At 39.4% G+C, this 20,445-nt stretch overlaps 1 protein-coding gene across 7 annotated transcripts in view; it reads left to right on the top strand.

The window, feature by feature from the left end:
- Window positions 1-6,207: 6,207 nt before the first annotated feature.
- The window catches only part of ZNF326 (zinc finger protein 326), a 36,466-nt gene continuing 22,228 nt past the window's right edge, over window positions 6,208-20,445 (top strand). For 2 of the 7 annotated variants that reach the window (XM_035018074.1, XM_035018075.1), the window contains exons 1-5: window positions 6,208-6,350; window positions 8,697-8,741; window positions 16,879-16,914; window positions 17,010-17,121; window positions 19,262-19,667. In XM_035018074.1, coding sequence (XP_034873965.1) covers window positions 6,335-6,350; window positions 8,697-8,741; window positions 16,879-16,914; window positions 17,010-17,121; window positions 19,262-19,667 — 615 coding nt within the window. In that variant the 5' untranslated portion in view covers window positions 6,208-6,334. Of the gene's footprint in view, window positions 6,351-8,696; window positions 8,742-16,878; window positions 16,969-17,009; window positions 17,122-19,261; window positions 19,668-20,445 lie in introns of those variants that run through there. The other 5 variants (XM_035018079.1, XM_035018078.1, XM_035018076.1 and 2 more) reach the window with 5 other exon arrangements.

Raw genomic sequence — 20,445 nt, 5'->3', positions numbered from 1 at the left:
GCCCCTCCTCACCCAAATAAATAAACAAATCTTTAAAAAAAAAAAAAGTGCTAAAGAAATTTGGAGAATATAGAAGAGTAAGTATGTATGCCTCTGAGTATGTAAACAGTTATCACAAAAAGAATCACTGTTCATGTTTCACAATTTTTCTTTCCATTTTATCTCTATGCTTTGTCTTTTAAAAAATTACTGGCATTGCTGTTATCAGATTCCATAAACAATTTTGTATCTTGTTTTTCAAGTTTACCATTATAATAAGCATTTCCCACTGTTCTGTGTTTTAAAAGATCATCTCTAAAAACAAAATCTACTGAAATGAGGCAAACAGGGAAATTTATATCTACAATTGGCCCAAAATAGAAATTCAGGTACTTTCAGAGAAGAGGTCCCCAGGAATATTCTCTACCCCATGTCCCTTTAGAACACTTCAGACCAGCAGGAACTAGATTGAAGACACATGCTCCATTTCTGTAGTCAAACCTTGACTATATTTGGTGTGTGGTGCCCTCTACTGGGTGTCCTAGGACTGTGCCCTCTTTCTGTTTGTAAACTATATGTGTTGGCAAGGACCCTAAAGAAGGGGGTTAGATCGCATGTGTACATGCCTGAATTTTGTTTGTATTTGTTGTTTGTATTTTTATTTACATCTGTTTCCCTAATATAGAATTGAAGCTATTTAAATACAGGAGCTAACTGTGGGTCTGTTTCTTTCTTATTCATCCAGCAGCATTTTAGAGTCTACCATGTGCCAGGTACGGTGCTACCAGGCTGGGGACACAAAGATGAGATCTTCACCTTCAAGTGGCTCATTAGCTAGTGGGAGTGTCACAGCCAGGTGGGATAACCTACTCACTGAGTCCTGGACAGTCCAATGGGAGAACTTGATTCCATGTAGACGCTTGTTCTCCTCTCTCTAGGAAAATCATCCTCTTCAATTAACCATGCAGAGACACGTGTAGCAGAGCCAGGAAGAAAGGGGACACCTTTCTAGCAGGGCAGATCTACCAAATCAATTCTGGCAATCAGTGGAGTTGACAGATGTCATAGCTTGTTCTCAATTTATTTAGAAAATTAAAATTTATGGTGGACTAAACACATTAAGAAGATAAAATGAGTGACAATAATTCAGAGGTTTAATTGAGCCCCTAGAAGGGAATAAACATCATTTTCTAGAATGTATACTTTATATAATACATACCTAAGGAAGGAAGGTAACTCTTACATTTTGCAGGGTTTTTTTTTTTAATAGAGGGAGGGAAAGAGAGAGGTGGGGGAAGGAGCAGAGGAAGAGGGAGAGAGAGAATCTTAAGCAGGCTCCACACCCAGAGTGGAGCCCAACATGGGGCTGGATCTCATGACCCTGAGATCATGACCTGAGCTAAAATCTAGAGTGGGTCACTTAACTGACTGAGCCACCCAGTCACCCCATACATTTTGAAAGCACTTTTGCATTTGGAATTTTACTTTGCTTTTTGGGGGAAGGAAATGCATGTGAAACTAATTGAGTTCTTCTAATCTGAGGAAGGCCTAAAGCACAGGACAAAGTGGGGGAATCTCTAAAGCATTCATGATCACTTCTTTACTACATACTCTCTTTACATTATGTACAATTATGCAAGATGATCTGTAGATTGGCAAAATCTCTCTTTTTTTAACCTGAGCACCTTGATGATGACGTTGGGTCTACAAGGTTGGCTCCATATGGCAATAGACCTAAGCATGACTATATAATATTTGTCACGAATATGGAACCAGCAATTGTTTGTTGTGCAGTCTTAGACAAGTAACTTAATTTTTCTTTTTAATTTCCCTCATTTGGAAAGGATATAACCTAGCTCATTGTAAGGAGGAGAACTAAGGCATGTAAAAACATCCATCAAAATACTTGGCACACAATAGCTGCTCAGCAGAACATGATTGAGATGCATTGTGGGCTCTGGAGCCAGGCTGCTTGGGTTTGAATCTTGGCTCTACTCTCTTTTTCAGTGGTGTGACCTTGGGCAAGTAACTTTGCCTTTCTGGGCCTCAGTTTCCTTATCGGTAAAGTGGGGGCAACAGTACTACCTAATATCATAGTCATCTTAGGCAGATAAAATGGGTTAATACATATAAAGGCTTTGGACCATTTATTAATATATAGGGCTTACTAGAATTTAATTATTATTTTATTTTACTTTAAAGATTTTATTTATTTATTTGACAGAAAGAGACACAGCGAGAGAGGGAACACAAGCAGAGGGAGTGGGAGAGGGAGAAGCAGGCTTCCCACAGAGCAGGGAGCCCCATGCGGGGCTCGATCTCAGGACCCTGGGACCATGACCCAGGCCGAAGGTAGACGCTTAACGACTGAGCTACCCAGGTGCCCCTAAAAGTTAATTATTATTTTAATTGCTATTCCTTTTAGCTTTGAGAGACACCTGCATCTTTTTGAAGTTGCATATTAAAGTCAGAGACAGACATCTTCTCCTATGCATAAAACACATCCATTCGGTGCTATCAACACCAACTGTTTTCAGCAGCTTTCTATTGTTATGGTTCTGTAACCATCTCTCCTTTGGTAAGTCCTCAGAGCCCACAGTAGGAATTACTTTGTTTATGTTAAGTTTGGCTGCTTTGCTTTACGACAGTCATTTTTAGTTCTTGACCTCCCTAAGTATTTATGAATTCCCTAAAGAACATGGGGAGGAAGAAAGAGTTATTTGGAGCAAATTAGGAAAGCATTGTGGAATTAGGACTCCCCTTTGTAACCTTCCTGTCACTTACTCTCCAAAATAATCATAGGCTGCTGTGGTTTTTTGCAGATGATGCTCTGGACATTTAGTTTCAGTCTCATTAGGTCTTTTCTTCAGTGGTGATTTTGTTTCCTCTCTTTAATATACAGTGCCAATGTGCTACCTACAGGCCACATAAATAGGGTACAAAGAAGGGTCTCCAAAGAGTCTGAACAAAGAGGTAGACAAGGCTATAACTAACTAACTCACTACAACAAGAATCCAACTGTGCTAACCGCTATTAAGGTGACATAGAGGGAAGGGTCTTCTAACTAAGAGCTTAGGGAGAGGTTTAAAAAGAGGCCACATGATTATTGAACCTTGAAGAATGGCAAGAAGGAGAAGGAATGCAATAGAAGCAGAGAGAACAAGGTGAGCAGGGGCTTGTAAAAATGCATGGCTTGTGCATTTTGTGCAGATGGTCCCGTGTTGTTGGAACAGGAGGTATGTAGGTGGGGGCTTAGGAGACGAGGAACAGGGGCCCCTGGTTCTTCAGGGGGTCCTCTCACCCAGCTCTTCTCAGGTTCTGGGGAAGGGGATGATGGGGCTTCTCTGACAGCTCCCTCAGGATTGGGTCTTAGGTGTAGCCCCCTCATTTCCTCCTTCTCCCTGCAGGCTTCTCTTGGCCTCGGCCCATATATCCTTTTAACCTCTGCACTTAGAAAGCCATATTCTTCTCTCTTTTCCAATAGGCTTTGCTGGTGTGGTGTTGACTAACCTGCTGCCTATTGCGAAATGAATGGAGGATGGAATGGCCTAAGACTTTGTACAAAACACTGGCCCCTCGGGATAAAAATCTAAGCCTAAGCAAGTGGGAACAGGCCCAGGAGCATGGCTAGTTTCTGGGGAATAGGAAAGAGATAACAATGAAGGAAGAAAATGATGTTTGGCACATAGCTGTGCTCAATCAATATTCGTTTGATACAGGAATTAAGGGATGACTTGATGGACTGTCAGGTATTGCAAGGTGTCTCAGATCTTGTGGGGTAACTCAGGTATTGCCGTCTCTGTCAGAAACTTCCTATTTGGGAAAGAGGAAGGAAGGGGAGAAGATATCTGTGTATTCTGGCTCTCCATGCATTTGTGCTGAGGCCAGATTTCTTCTGGAGTTAGGAGTTCCTTGACTGGTAGTTTTCTCTTTCAGGAGAGAAAGAAGTGTGTGTGTGTGTATGCATGCATGTGCGCACACATGCACATAATACAGAAATACAAATAGTGACCCAATTATTTATTTCCTTACACTCATGACAAGACCTGACTACCACAGGTTACAAACCATTCCTTTGCCAAGATGCCAAGAAAAAAAAAGTTAAAAACGTCAAGAGAGCTCAGTTTGATTTGGTAAACTTATGTGCTCAGCACTTAGGATACAAAGAAGACTTGGTGCTAATCTCAAAGGGCTTTCAATATGGGTAGACAGAAAGCCAAACAGAGTGTTTAATGCAAGGGAGATAGTGCTCTAACAGAGGTTAGCTCAGGGCCTTGCTACTGCAAGTATGGTTTGACCAGCTGCAGCAGCATCTCCCGGAAAACCTGTGAGAAATGCAGACTCTCTGCCTCCAACCCAGACTGACTGAATGTGAATCTGGGCTTTAATGAGATTGCTAGGTGAATCATATGCACATTAATATTTGAGAAGTCCTGGCCTAGGGTGCGGGGATGGGATGTGGGAGTGTTTCTTAAGGAAGTAAATCCTGAGCTATGTTTTGAGAATGAGTAGGATTCACTGGGTGGTTTAAGAAGCAGACAGAACAGCGTAAGTAAAAGTTTAGTGGCATGATGAAGCGTAGGGATGTTTGGGGACTTAAAATTGCTCACCAAAAGGGAGAGAGCATGGGAGAGGAGGGAGAAGTGGAGGAAGATGGCAGGTTAGGCAGTGGCCAGATCCTGCTGCACATGCTCTAGGTTACGGAGCTTTGCCCTGACCTAATCCATAATAGAGACCCGTGATGACATGTTCAGATTCGTGTTTAGAACACTGCAGCCCTGAGAAGCCTGAGAAGGTCAAGGTCAAAGGGCAGAGAAATTATTTAGGAAGCTACAGCAATAGTGTGGGAGAGAGAGAATGAGAGTAGTGCAGGTAGCACAGGTAGTGCAGTGGGAATGGAGAAAAGGGAACAAGTTTCAGACGTTTTAAGAGGTAATAAGCCGATGAAAGACTTCAGTGTGGACGGGGGAGGGAGGAGAAGCCTGTGTCTTGACTAGATGAATCGTGCAGGCTTCCGGCTAGGATTAGTGGGTGGTTGCTCATGACACCACTAAAAGAGATGAAAGAATAAGGATGAGCAGGTTTGAGGAGGGAAATGAGTTCAGTTTTCAACATGTTCAGCTCAGGTGAATAGAAAACATGTATAGGAGGGGGAAAAAAAAGAAGAAAACAAGAGTGGAGAACTGGGTGAATCAATAGGGGTGGAGAGGGAAAGCGATGAGGAAGAAACAATGCGCTGTCAAGGTTTGGGGCTGCAGTAATACATATGTTGTATCCGTGAATTTTTCCTCTAGTCCTATCTCCACAGGCTGCCGTCTTGGAACTTGGTTCCAGCAACTGAGCAGACCCCAGAGAAGAGAAAATGGTTTTGATTCATGGTTTCCTATCCCGTGATGAACTCATTGTTGACACTATTTGCTCTACTAAAATAATAATGATAATAATAATAATAATAATAATAATAATAATAATAATAACAACCTGGAGTTAAGCTGCTGCAGGGTCAGAACGAACAATTGTCTTTTTCCATATTGCCTTGTGGGGTGAATAATTCTGCCCACTTCCCCAACACTACTTCCCAAGTGGCAAGACTACAATACCAATATGTGTGGGGGTTTGCGTATGGTCGTTCTTCAAGTTCTGGACGACTTCTGCCACAAATCTTCTCTGTCTTTGAACTTTTACAGCCCCTTTATTTTGCACCTTAAAATTCAGAAATTGGTAATAGCTTGTCTTGGATCATTCCCATAATTATTTCCTATTCAGCAATCTGTTCTCCTCGGCTCACACAGTTGTAAAAATCGTCCGGGACTTCTGCGCCTCCACAGCAAAACAGTCCATAAATACTTTTAACATTTTCTGTACAATCGTCACCAGCCAATAAAAAGCAAAAGGTCGGCACGTGGTTTATTAGTTTGGGCAGGAGGAAGGTATTCCAACCCGATCCTTTCGCTCTTGCCAGGATCAAACATGGCGGGCCTCAGCCAGAATTTCCCGAACACCCAGTTCGCTTTCCCGTGACCCTAGTCAGTCTTTGGCGCTCCTTTTTCCACCTTCCTTCCTCCTCTGCGGCTCCAAGAGGGTCAGCACCCCGGAGCGTGACAGCGGACCTGCTTCCCGCCCCCACCCGAGGGCCCGCCCACCAGCCGGCGCCAACCAATCGCAGGCCGCGCTGCGCCGGCTGGCAGCGCCGGCCGGCCCCGCCCCTCAGCCTCACTGTGGCCTGCGGCTGCCGGGCCGGTAGCGCCGCTTTCGGTCGCGCGGACTGGTGGTGTGGAACCGCGGGTCCCGGGTGTTCGCCGCCGGCCACAGCTCAGCCCAGCGCCGCCGAGCCCGTGAGCCCCGAACCTCCGCCATGGACTTCGAGGACGGTAAGCAGAGCCCTTGGCTGGTCGCCGCGGCGGGCGGGAGGCAGGGTGGCCGCCCCGGGGGTCTGTTTACGGTCTCAAGATGGCCGTGTGGGCTTTGTTCTGCGGGCCCGGAGGCCGCCCGCCCGCCGCGGGCCCAGTGCCCGGAATCGGCCTGTGTGGGCAGCCGCGGCGCCCTGTCGCGCCCGTCCGGCGCCCGCTGCCGCCGGGGCCCTGGGAGTTCCGTGCCGGCCTCGGTGCGGGGAAGGGCGCGCCCAGAGCACCACGGCCTCCGGACTCGGGCCCCGGCCGCGAGCCCCGGACTCGCCCCGGCCGCCGTGCGTGGAAATTGCCCCGACGCCTCCCACTCCCCGGGGTCGGGCAGAGGGGCGAGTGGGGCCTCCCCTGCCTCGTCTCGCATTCGCCCCACAGGGCGGCGACCCAGCTCGTCCGCTTAGTAAATCCTCTGCCAGGCTGCTTCCTACCAGACCAATTTTCAGAGGCTCGTTCCCAGTGGATGTTTCTTGTGTTAGTTTAAGCTGAGTTTAAAGGGCGTCTGTAAGTGACAAGTATGGGTAGATCTCTGTACAGAATGGAAACGAAGATATTACCGGCTAGCAAACCAGGATGTTTATCCACCCAAAGGACCTGGTCGTTAATCCCTAATTTGAAATACTTCTGTGAACTAAAGCATTTTCCCTCTGGATTGTGTATGGATGGGACTTAAGTTAGTCAGAATTCTGGCACAGCATCACATGCCCTTCAAATTCAGGTCTGTGCACAGCCGCTTGAGTTGGACTTACCGTTTAAATAAACTGTATTTCAGCAGTACCTTTCAGTTGACTCTCACACTAGTTCTTTAAACCATTTTCACGGGCTCACAAAATAAAATTAATTTCGTCTTCACCTTGTCTTCAAATCTTGCCTAACTTTTATAGGAATTGGTGTCAAGATAAAATGCGTCGGTAATGACAGCATTAGGGAGAGGTGGAGAAGGGTTTGAGTGGTTAAACTGGACTTAATCCTGAGTAGCCAGACGTTTCTAATAAAACAGATTCACTAACTAGTTGTAAGTCCGAAACCCAACCCAAACCTGGTTTTCTTTAACATTGCATGTAGTGTGAGCCCAGCGTGTGAGTCTGACTAGACGATCTTTTGATCTTTGATTTGATTTCATGCCACAAAGAATTAAAGCTGCCAAATCTAAGTATGTGAAAGGGTACTAGAATAACCCTTTTGTGGATCCTTTTAAATTACTTTGAAATAGGGAGTTCAGCTCTTAAGACCAGCACACTGATGTTTTTGTTTGTTTTGGTTGGACTTTGACTCGTTTTGATACAGATACCTTTTAAACTACGAATATTTGAAGTGCCAAGGCTAGGAATGAAACTTAAAAAAATATATTATTGTATTTTCATGCCAAAGTTTGATGACGGTATCAACACCCATGGTACAGCGGGAGCTCCCTAGGGGGGAGGGAACAATGGGAGTGGTGTCTCTGCCCCCGCCCCCCGCCCCCGCAGGAGAATCCATTTTCTGTAGAGACTTGAAAAACAATAATAAAACTTAGTATGTTTGCTTTTATTGTCACCATGTGCCTACAATTCCAAACAGGGTCAGTAATAAAATTATAAACAGTGTCAGTGAGAAAATACTCCCCCTCTCTCTTGCTTCCTCTTAGCCTATACTGCTGTATTTGGGAGTGGAATTTGACTTGACAATATGTCTGAATCTAATCCTATGTAGTATAGCTGGATTCTGTTGTATCCGAGTGACCTTTCTTTTAGTATTTATTAGTAAAATTAATTAAAGGATCTAACGATTGCCAAGTCAGTTTTGACGGAAATTGCCAATATGATTTTTGGTGATGCCATTTCCTGGATAGATATAGCACAGGCATACAGATGCATATGTGCATATGCATTCTCCAATAAAATCTTGAAAACCTTAGAGGGCAAATAGGTAAAAGAACTATATTAACTTTGAAAAAATTACATGTTACATAGAATCAATTCTCAGATGGCCCTTTTTGCAATATTTGATACATAATTTAATCTGTCTGCTTTCCCTTTGTTACCCTGTATAAATCAGTACTGGATTCCTCGTTTGGCAATTATAGATCAGGTGTTATAAGCTAATTTTTACATTATCATAATTTGGATGATAAACCTGCCTCTTGGGGAGATAGTGAAGAGGAAGAGATCTGTGTTTTCCCATATGAAATATTTGTAATTATTTATACCCCAATTTTGCAGATAAGTGAGTTAATGGCATTTTTAAAAATTGTGTTTCATTTGAATAGATGAGTATGTAATTTCAGATTTTTGCTAATATTGTACTAATTTCTTTCTGTTAAATGTGTCTTCATAGATTACACACACTCTGCTTGCAGAAATACTTATCAGGGCTTTAATGGTGAGTATCCTCTTTCGTTTGTTCTTAAATATGTTAAGGGAATGCATTTCAGTTTTTCTCTACATGCACATAAAGTAACAATGTAAAAAGCCAGTTCTACCTTGTTTCAGTCATTGTGTTGTCTCTTGATGTATCACTGCTCCGTGTTAATGTTGTCATACTGTGTATAGTATTTGAATTAGGGAATTTGTGATCAGAAAAGTTAGGGCTATTCAGATTAGTTTGACTCTTTGTTTTATTTGAATTATGATTCCTTTAATTTATTCCAAAAGGCCTTGACTACATTCTGAGTGATGAGTTACAAGAAACTAGCTGAGTTATTTTTGCTGAATGAGAAGCTTTGGTATTGAATAATGTAGATTAAGTGGATTATTGGCTTGATTTTATATTCCTTCTAATGTAATTCATTTTGACCTTGTTTTTGAGGTCATTTGCTTTAATGTGTCGAAATGTGTTAGTATATAAAGAGCTGTCTAGAGGAGCACATGAAAAAGCCTGATTATTTATTGACTTAAGTGTGACGTTAGAGTTGTGACTACAGAGCTAGATAAAATCATAGGAGGTATGCAGAATACAATTGGATGTTGTTTTGATAGTTATTAAAGTTAAGACTCTGCCAGGCAGGATGATAACATAAAAAAGAATGTGGAACAATTCAGTGAGGTTAAAAAAAGGACCCCAGAGTGGAAGTAAATATCCTGATTGCCCGAGAAATGGAACAGAATATAATACATTCATAAAATAAAACTGAAGCAAATGTACTACTAAGTAAAGCTGTGCCATTTTATGAGAATAATTACTATCCAGTTAATTTCTTTGTATCATCTCTAAGAGTTTAGAGAAACTGTACTTGATATGGGCTAAAAAGGCTCAAGATATAAGAAGTGGTCAGTATATATTGAATGCTGAAGAATATAGTTGTTTTTTTTTGTTGTTGTTTTTTAAGCTTTTATTTTTAAGTAATCTCTACACCCACCCTGGGGCTGGAACCTACAACCCTGAGATCAAGAGTTGCACGCTCTACCGACTGAGCTGGCCAGGCCTCCCTGAAGAATGCAGTTTTTTTTTAAGAATTTATTTATTCATTTGAGAGAAAGAGAGCACAAGTTGAGGGTGAGAGTTAAAAGGAGAGAGAGAAGCACACTGCCCTCTGAGCTGGGAACCCAGTGGGTGCCGGGCTCCATCCCAGGACCTGGAGATCAGGACCCAAGTTGAAGGCAGATGCTTAACCCACTGAGCCACCCAGGTGCCAAGAATACCGAGTGACATAATAAAATTAGCAAAGGAAGTTTGATTTGTATCCACACTTAGGTAGATTGAAAACTGGAAAGTTAGGAGTGCCTGGCTGGCTCAGTCAATTGGTAGAGCATGCGACTCTTGCTCTTGGGGTTGTAGGTTCAAGCCCCACGTTTGGTGTAGAGATTACTTAAAAATAAAATCTTTAAGTAGGAGGGGAAGAATGAAGGGGGGAAATCGGAGGGGGAGACGAACCATGAGAGAAGATGGACTCTGAAAAACAAACTGAGGGTTCTAGAGGGGAGGGGGGTGGGAGGATGGGTTAGCCTGGTGATGGGTATTAAAGAGGGCACGTTCTGCATGGAGCACTGGGTGTTATGCACAAACAATGAATCATGGAACACTACATTAAAAACTAATGATGTATGTATGATGATTAACATAACAATAAAGTAAAAAAATTTTTTTCAAAAAAAAATAAAATCTTAAAAAAAAAAAGAAAACTGGAAAATTAGCTAAGAAACCATTTCATAAATTTAGGTGTTAGGACTTAAAGACCCTGAACTTGGGAGATGACAAAATTAATTTTTTTTTAAAGATTTTATTCATTTACTTGAGAGAGAGAGCAAGTAAGAGAGAGACCACTAGTGGGGGAGAGGGGCAGAAGGAGAGGGAGGAGCAGACTGCCCACTGAGCAGGGAGCCTGACTTGGGGCTAGATCCCAGGACCCCAGCACAGTGACCTGAGCCAAAGGCAGATGCTTAACGGACTGAGCCACCCAGGCACTTGACAATAATAATTTTTAAAATATTAAGAAGTTTCTAGAGAAAATTAGCAGAACTTGCAAGCTGACTAGTAGTGAGTAGAAAATTGAGAAGGATGAATAAAAATGGGTCCAAGATTTTAAACTGGAATGAGTAGGACTAAAACTTTCACCAAAGAGAGACATTTGGAATGATAGAAGGCTTCAGTTTCTAGTAGTGTTTACCAGAGAGTTGGATTTCATGTCTAAATGTAGGACTTTGAAATGCAGAATCATACCAGGCCAGAAGTTTGTTTTCTTAATGTACAGTCATCATGCTATACATTATATCCCCATGACTTATTTTTTTATAACTGAATATTTGTACCTCTTGATTCCCTTTGCCCACCTCTACCCTCTCCTCTAGTAACCACCAATCTGTTCTCTGTATCAATAAGCTTGTGTGGTTTTTTTTTTTTTTTTTTTTTTGGTTTGTTTAGATTCCATATACATGTGAAACCATACAGTATTTGTTTTTCTTTGTAACTTATTTCACTTAGCATAATGCCCTCAGGGTCCATCAGTGTTGTTGCAAATGGTAAGATTCCATTCCTTTTTATGGCTGAGTCCTATCCCATTGTATATCTATACCCCATCTTCTTTATCTATTCATTCTTCAGTGGGCACTTAGGTTGTTTCCATATCTTAATTATTGTAAATAAAGCTGTAGTGAACGTGGGGATGCATATATTTTTTTAGATTAATGTTTTACTAATGTTATGACTTTCATTTTTTTCTCTTAATGTAAGTTCCAACATTGTGATTGTTAGATTTCCCTGGAGAGCTTTTTCAAAGTATATCTGTTCAGGTCATACTCTAGTCCTCTTGAATCTTAATTTTAGACAAGTGGTCCCTAGTTGTGCATGTTATGAAAAAGTACTCTGAATGATTTTGGAATGCACTGCTGGTTAAAGATCATTATTTGACATTATTTTGAGGTATAGGTTATCTATATTTTATACATGAGGAGCTTAATTTCAGAGATATAATTTGACTTCATTTAACAAATATTTCCTGAGTGAATGCTGTATATCAGATACTATTCTAGGAGCTGGCAATATAGCAGCCCATATTCTTGCCCTTGGGGGGAGCGTACAATCTAGTGGGATGAAATGGAAAGTAAACAAGATAAAGAAGTAACATATATTGTATGTTAGATGGTAATAATTGCTTAGGAGAAAAACGACAGAGGGAAGGGGTGGTGGTGTTAGTATGTGTGTGTTTGTTGGGGGCAGGACTTATTAAGGAGGTGACATTTGAGGAGGTGAGGATGCAAGCTATGGGCCTATCTAGAGGAAGAATGCTGTAGGCTTTAGAATATAAAAGATGTGTAGTTACCAAATGAAGCCATCAATACAATTCATTGTTAGCGTTGTATTTTTCGGTGACTGAGATGAATTAAAAGGTACTGGAAAACCTGTCAAGTTCCAAACTCCCTTCATACCACTTCTTGGAAGGAAGTTGTATTTCCAGTGTTTCCATGTTTCCTTCCTGCTTCATAATAACTTCTTATATAAATAGCAGACAAAAGAGGGAGAGCATTCCAGATAGAGGGAAAGCAGGAATAAAGATAGGGTTGAGTACATTGTGGTTCAGAGAGACTCATGAAGAATGGTTTTTTGTTTTTTGTTTTGTTTTGGGGTTTTTTTTTTTCTTTGTAAATAGGCTCCATGCCCAGCATGGAGCCCAACACAGGGCTTGAACTCATGATCCTGAGATCAAGACCTGGACGCTTAACTAACTGAGCCACTCAGGTTCTCCTAGACTTAAGAAGAATGTTTCGACTAGAGCAGATGATTTTTGCTGAACAGTCTTTTTTTTTTCTTTTTAAATATTTTATTTACTTACTTGACCGAGAGAGATAGCGAGAGCAGGAACACAAGCAGGGGGAGTGGGAGAGGGAGAAGCAGATCCCCCGCTGAGCAGGGAGCCTGATGTGGGTAGGGCTCCATCCCAGGACCCCGGGGATCATGACCTGAGCCGAAGGCAGATGCCCAACGACTAAGCCACCCAGGCGCCCCTGAACAGTCTTAAGACAAGGTTAGAGTGGTAAGAGTTGTAGCCAGAGGCATTGAAAATCAAAGATAATTTGTTTATATCTAAGAGAGAGAATAGGAAATAAAGACCTGAAAGAGTGGAGGGATTGAGAGGTACAGATACAGAGGAAGAGCATTCCAGGCAGAGGCAGCAGCAGATGCCAAAATGGGTGTATACTTACTGTGTTCTAGGGACAGCAAGGGGCCTGGTATACCTGGAGTGATAAGGGGGAATAGTAGATGATGAAGTTAAGAAGTGATGGGGTGAATTATATAGGGCAGGATTTCTCAACTTCAGCAGTATTGACATTTTGGACTAGATAATTCTCTGTTGCGGGGGATGTCTTGTGCATTTTAGACTGGTTAGCTGCATCCTTCGCCTTTGCACTAGCTGTGAGCAGCACCTGCCCTTCGGTTTTGACAACCAAAAGTGCTTTCAGACATTGTCAAATGTCCCCTGGAGGGCAAAATTGTCCTTGGTTCAGAGCCACTGTATAGGGCCTTACAAATTATTTAAGGCTTTGGCTTTTACTTTGAGTAAGATGGGAAGCCATTGGAAGTTACTAAGCATTGAACATGATTTAAACCTAAACTTTAACAGAATTATTTTGGCTATTTTCTTCAGAATAAACAAAGGGAGCAAAAGTGGAAGCAGGAAAACCAGTTAGGAGGCTGTTGAAGTAATGTAAGTGAGAGATGCTGGTGGCCTGTAGCAGGATGCTGGAAGTGTGGATATGGTGAAAAGTGGTCCCATTCAAGACTTAGTGTCACACACCTCATTAATTATTTTGATCCTAATTCAGTTGTTTTTTCCTATTATACTCCTCAGCTCATTCCTTGTGATTTAATTGTAACTAAGTTTTAATATTTGTTGAGCTTATTTGTATGATAGAGTGATTGAAACAATAGATTTGATTTAAAACATTAGGTCAGTTTTATTTTTGAGTGAATTAGTTTCATTTAATATTAATAGTAAGGGTATAATGTTATATTTTTACAGTTTTATTTTTAAAGTGATTTTTAAGTTCATTTGGTAACCTGGAAGAATATTGTTCCTATATAAGCAGTCATCTTATAGAATCTATATCCCTATAATCACACTGATTACATACAGTATAAAGACTTTTCCTTCTTTCCTTTTTAATTAACTGAATAATAGCAGTACTATGAACAATAAGCCAAAGTCATTGCCATGTAAAGGTGGCTCTCTTAATTTTTGTGTACTCCACAATGCCTGGCAAAAGGTGGGTGTTCAAGAAATATTAGTAATTTATGACTCTGTAGTGAAATAAAAACACAGAATAAAAAACAAAAGGATTTAATATCCAAATACAGCCTCTGTGAGTTCAAAATTGAAATTGGCAGAAATAACAAAATGCAAGACTTTTTACTTTGTGTACCTAACTGAACCTAACTCTTAAGATTATAATTATTTATATTTTAAAAAGATTTTATTTATTTATTCGTTTAGAGAGAGAGCAAGTGAACAGTGGGAGGGGCAGAGGGTAGGGAGAGAGAATCCCAAGCAGACTCTGTGCTGAGTGCAGAGCGCAAGGTGGGGCTCAGTCTCATGATCTTGAGATCATGACCGGCGGTGAAACCAAGAATTGGATGCTTAACCTACTGAGCCACCTGAGCTGCCCCTTAAGATTATTTTTAATATGAGGCTTAGAAGAAGGCTTTTAAGTTTGAAATTTTTATTTTAATTTCAAAATTGCCCTCTATCTGTGATGGTATGAGCATAAGTTACCAACTTTAAAGACAAATAATTGGCTATTCTATTAGTCTAGAACTGTGTTGTCTAATATGGTCCATTACCCGCATAGAGCACTTGCAATGTAGACAGTTGAAATTGAGATATGTTGTAAATGTAAATTACGTACCTCATAGGAAGTCTTAGTATGAAAAAAAAAACAGTGTAAAAGAGCTCATTAGTACTTTCTGCATATTGATAAACTTTTTGTGCTCTGTTATGCATATTGGTACGTACAAGTTTTATAAAGTTCTAAATTTCACTTGAAAGATCAAATTTTATTATTGGCAGCACGTACTGTTACTTGTTTTCCTTGAACTGACAGTTTTACTTTGTTCATTTTTGAGAAAATGTCTGCCAAATGCTCAAGTCGGACAACCTTAGTTTTTGAATGTTGGTCTGTCCTTCTAGGAAAAATAGTCTTCCTTGTAAAAGTGGCTAATTCAGTTAACCAAGCACTTGCACAATGGCTTTTCCTGGAGAAAACTGTGCTACTTTGGTATGCAGCAAAATTGCTTTCTTTCTGTGTACTTTTTGTTTTACTAGAGAATATCAGAGAGAAAGTGTACTCAAAGGTGACGATTTAATAAAACTGATAATTCTGACTGCTTCATCAAGGACTTTTGTAAGTGGAGATGGCAGTTCTCTTTTATTATTTTTTACCGCAAGTGTGCCGTGTTGAGGACTGCATTGGCTGCTAGTACAGTTCGGTGCCACTGCCTTGATTTGTGCTGTGGCACTCGCAGTTTTACCTACCAGTACCCTGTGAAAAAGGCATATAATGTTGTAGTATTATTTATGAAAATTGTTTGATCTTGTGGATCCCTGAAAGGGCCCTGGCAACTCCCAGTGGTGAACAACTATTCCTTGAGAACTGTGGCTCTGGGGTATAAGAGAATTAATAAAAATCAGACTCTGACCACAAGACTAGTGTACGTTTAAGATGAGGCCACAAGTCTCAGAATATAAGGCAGAGTATCATAAGCATCATATAAGAGCTACAGACTTGTAGATAGTTAGAAGAAAGAGATGATGATCAACTGAGACAGTATCACTAGAAGTGTTCTTGAAAAGGGTTAGTATTTGAAATGGACTTTAAAAGATGAGATTTCAAGAAGCAGATATTTGGGGTTTTAGAGGAGAGTGTTTCACGTAAAAGCAACAGCATAAAGCTGGAGGGGTGGATACTTACTGAACTTTGGGAAAATCATTTCATCTGTTTCAATTTTAGCTCCCTAATCTATAAAATAAGATTGAATTTTATCCTTAAATCTATAAAATAAGATTGCTTCCAGCTTTAAAGTTGCAAGATTCTGCGTGGTATCTTTGTGAAGTTGTTGCTGTTGTCATTATTGTTGTTGTTAGGACCAGCAATATTGAAGTGATTGTAAATAAAATTTAGTGTTTAAAAAAATACAAATTAAGGTATTTGCTCTATGTGTACTATTGTATTTATTAGTGCATAAAATTTGGGGAGGGTGGTAATAAAGGATTTTAAAGGACTTTATAGGACACATTCTCAATGATTCTAAAATTTTTTCATTTTTAAAATCGTAGTAAATTCATTTTATTACCTCTTGTTGTATTTTTCATGTAAGAGGTTGGGATATAGGTGGAATTGCAGTGTAATAAAATATACTCAGTACCCTTAATGTATTAGAATTTTTTTTAGTGTTTTGAATTGCTAGAGTTCACATTCATTCCCTTTATTCAGAGTATTTGAGGATTTAAATGTTTGTTGAGTTGTTATTATTTACAGGCGTAGAACCACAGATTAGCCCCCTACTCCGTGATTTTACTTTTTAAAAATGTCTATTTCAGTTAATATATGAACAAATTGAAATTAGGCTAGTTGAAAATGTGGCTGCTTCTGGGTTTTTAGACATTTTGAGGACAGTTATTTGCAAAAACTATACTTAAAACAAAAATTTTTCTTTTTGACATTATTAAATGCTGACTTTTCTTGAGAGTAGGAATTATTTGTTATTGATTACATACTGTATCATTCCTAATACAGAACCTTAAAGGAGTACCCTAGTCAAGTAAATATTGGCTAAATTGAAAATAATTCTAACGTAGAACTTTTTAGTTGATAATTTTTTTTTGAAAAATTACGTTTTCTTAGCAAATCTGATTTTTCAGTAGATTATTCTGTGAGTTTTTTCCGTCCATGTCTAGTGTGAGTTTAGCTTAAATGTTATTGATGAATTATTATCTCAGATAACTGATATGAGTATCTCATGTTTTATGCAAAGATTCCCAAAGAGAATGGTATATCTTACTGACCTTTTGTTATTGACTCTGTTTCAGGAATGGATCGTGATTATGGCCCCGGATCTTATGGAGGTCTGACATTCAAGGATATTTATCTAAAAATTCTTCTTTTGGGTGCCAGTAAAGGTGAGCATCATTTAATTTTTTTCTTTTTAAACTCTTTATAGGGATGGACCGTGACTATGGCCATGGATCCTATGGGGGTCAAAGATCCATGGACTCCTACCTAAACCAGTCATATGGCATGGACAATCACAGTGGTGGTGGTGGGGGTAGCAGGTAAATTGCTTAATCACTTGGCCAAATAATTAGATGACTATAAGATTCTGGATATTTTAATTTAAGTATTCCTTACGCATGTTATGATACTTGAACTTCACTATTTGGTATTGAATAATCACCTTAAATGTTTAAAGGTGTTAATTAATGGTTCTAAAAATTATCTCAGGATCACTGACAGACATTATTTTAGGAAAACTTCAAGTAGCTATTTTCATTTCAATACAGTAGAGTAAGATTTTCTGTCTTCAGTAGTGATTTTTTTTTTTTACTTCTTTTACTTTTAACTCCTTATCATTCAGAATGTTCTGAACAAATGATATAAAAATGTTATTGGAAATATTATTTGTGAAGTTTTTTTCTTTATGAGTTTTAAAAGTATCTTTTCTAATATGGGGTGTTCTGTAAAGCAGCAAAGTAGTCTTTGACTGGAATGGGTTTAACTGAACCAGTCTAGCAACATTCAGTTTCTGAGAAACATTTAAGATAGTTATTCTTTCAATTTCAATTTTAGAGTAAGTTGTAAGAACATATTGTAATAATAAAACGTTCTTTAAGTTCATGTCTAGGTTATTTATTGGCAGGTACTACTTATACCAAAAACACTGTGCTCTAAGCTAGGAGCATTGTATCAAAGCCATGAATACTATACCTTCGTTTATTTTAATGCACTAGAGTTTAGATTGTTTTTATATTTCACTGTTGATACCTTGTAAAGCTTAACACTAGTTGAACTAGTATAGGCTTTAGGGTTGACCACATTTCAGGCAAAGGCGGTATACCTTTTGAGGCACAGATATTTCTACTAAATATAACTAGTTAGGTAACATTTGAAACTATCCTCCTTCTTCATAAGTTGAAGGATCTGGATTCCTTAAGGATGGACTGAATGATGCTTACTTTCCTTCTTTCTGCTTCAAGTGTGCCACTATGGTTTATAGTAGAGGAAAATAAAAAAAATGAACAGATACAACAATTTTGCTTATGTGATAGATGTTTTAAAAAGAGTTGGAAAGAGGAATAATTTTTATATGGTTACCAGGATTCAGAAGTAAATAGTACATTCTGTTTAGTGATCTGTAAATAATTGAAATAATGTAACACATTTAAATGTTTTAATATATCCGTTATTGCCCTATTGCATTGTAAATGTGTTGTGCATAAACTATGTAGATGTTATTGTTTATCTCATGTGTAATTGTGGGCCTTTATAAAACTATGTTGTAAGATATCAAGCAACTTTTGTAATCCATGCTTTGGATTTGTGAGAAGTAAGATGATTTGTTTCTTCTGTTGACTCTATTAAAACCTTGAGGAGACTGTGTGCTCCCCTTTTTTAGAGTAGTTTTATGTGATAATTTCCTGCCAGGAAAGAATTTTTTAAATAATTGAAGACTTAAAATGTATTCTTTCTCATCTGCCTTGATAATTTATGTGCAGAGGGTATATGTTGGTGGTCTTTTACTTTTATGTTCTATTTTATGTGCTTATCCTTTTAGATTTGTTAGATTTGCTAGTCTACAAGTGGAAAGTGACTGAGGGTTGATTATTGACCTTACCCAAAGCTGGGCAGGATATCAAATTTCATAACCAGAGATAATTCTCCAAATTTTGACTGCTATAGACACAATGAAGCAGTTTTGTGATATAGATTATTGGGGGTGCAAAAGGATCTCTTTTGTGTCACACATAGCTTATATTAGTGTAGTCTTCAATTTTTGTCCCCATTGAACGCCAAAATATTGTAAATATTTGGTATTTTCCAATACTAGGGATGGATTCAAAGAAAGTTTGAGTAGTTTGTGAACTTTAGTAAATGACTTTTTCCAAGACTAGGGCTGGGCTTAAATACCAACAGACAAATCTTTTTAATAAAATAGAAAAGCTGCTACAAAGCAGATTTTTAAGCTAAGGTTTACTTAACTCAATTCATATTTAAAAACTGACTCAGATAGCTTTCTATCTGGTCTCATGTTGAACTGCCCAGCCCTAATCAGGTGTGAATAAAAGTAGAACTGTGCAAACCAGTATGGTATAAATGAATTTTAGTTGATAAATGTCATCTGATAATTTGTCTTTTGAATTGTCTAACATTAGTAAGCTTACTTTTGTTTTTTCCCTCACTGTGCAACTTTTCCAGGTTTGGACCTTATGAGTCTTACGACTCCAGGTCTTCTCTGGGTGGGCGAGATCTGTACAGATCTGGCTATGGTTTTAATGAACCCGAACAAAGCCGCTTCGGAGGTAGTTATGGTGGTCGATTTGAGAGCTCCTACCGGAATAGCCTTGACTCTTTCGGAGGTAGAAACCAGGGCGGGTCTAGCTGGGAAGCACCTTACTCCCGTTCAAAATTGAGGCCTGGGTTTATGGAGGACAGAGGAAGAGAGAATTACTCTTCCTACAGCAGTTTTTCTTCACCCCATATGAAGCCTGCACCTGTAGGCTCTCGGGGGAGAGGAACGCCTGCTTATCCTGAAAGTACGTTTGGAAGCAGAAACTATGATGCTTTTGGAGGACCATCAACAGGCAGAGGCCGAGGCCGAGGAGTAAGTACAACAGAATCTTTTCAGATTCTTTTCACTAGTCACTCTTTTAAACCCTTTCAAGACCATGGTTTTCATCTAGAATAAACACTGTTCATCCCAGTGTATTTTGAAGCAAAAGTTCAATCATAAGCATAATTTTTAGGTTGCCTATAAAAGATTTTCCAGCACTTCAGAAAATAAGTGGCAGTGTGAGATGATTGTTCGTAAGTTTTGCCAAATCTCCCTTTATTAAAAAGGTGAGGATATTAGGTTTTGGTCTAAAAGGGGTTAAAAGGAGTTGCATTTTTCCTTGTAAACACTAGCAGTTTTGCTGGTGGGACAGTTCTTGGATTATTGTAAAAGGTAACTGAACCCTTTGGAGTTTTTGAGTAGGTTAAAGGTGCAATGTATGATAAAATGTTTATACTTTGCTGCTAACTCTAGCACATAGAATTTCTTCAGAGCTCCATATTTCACATTAAACACAAGGGACTAAAAGTTGGTGATAGATGAGGGTAGCTTAGCCATGTTTACATGGTTGAAGAAGTTGATATGTTTAATAGGTTGTAGAATGATCTGTGGTCAGTATAATTACTAACTCACTCTCTTGCCATATGTCCCATTGCTGGGTGTTCTGTTTTCCCTTGTGTCACTAGTTTATACTATTGAGAAATAAGTTCCTACCTGTACAAACATGTCTCTCGCTCCTTCCTAGGAAGTAATATTTTGTAAATCATTGCTTACATGAGTAAATATACTAGTCTTCAAGTGTTTTATTTCAGGACATAGTATAAAGATA

Source organism: Mirounga leonina, unplaced genomic scaffold (genome assembly GCF_011800145.1).
Source record: "Mirounga leonina isolate KUSES-001 unplaced genomic scaffold, KU_Mleo_1.0 Mir_173, whole genome shotgun sequence".
NCBI lineage: Eukaryota > Metazoa > Chordata > Mammalia > Carnivora > Phocidae > Mirounga > Mirounga leonina.
The sequence above is the reverse complement of the archived record's forward strand: the minus strand, read 5'-3'. Positions and strand labels throughout refer to the sequence as shown.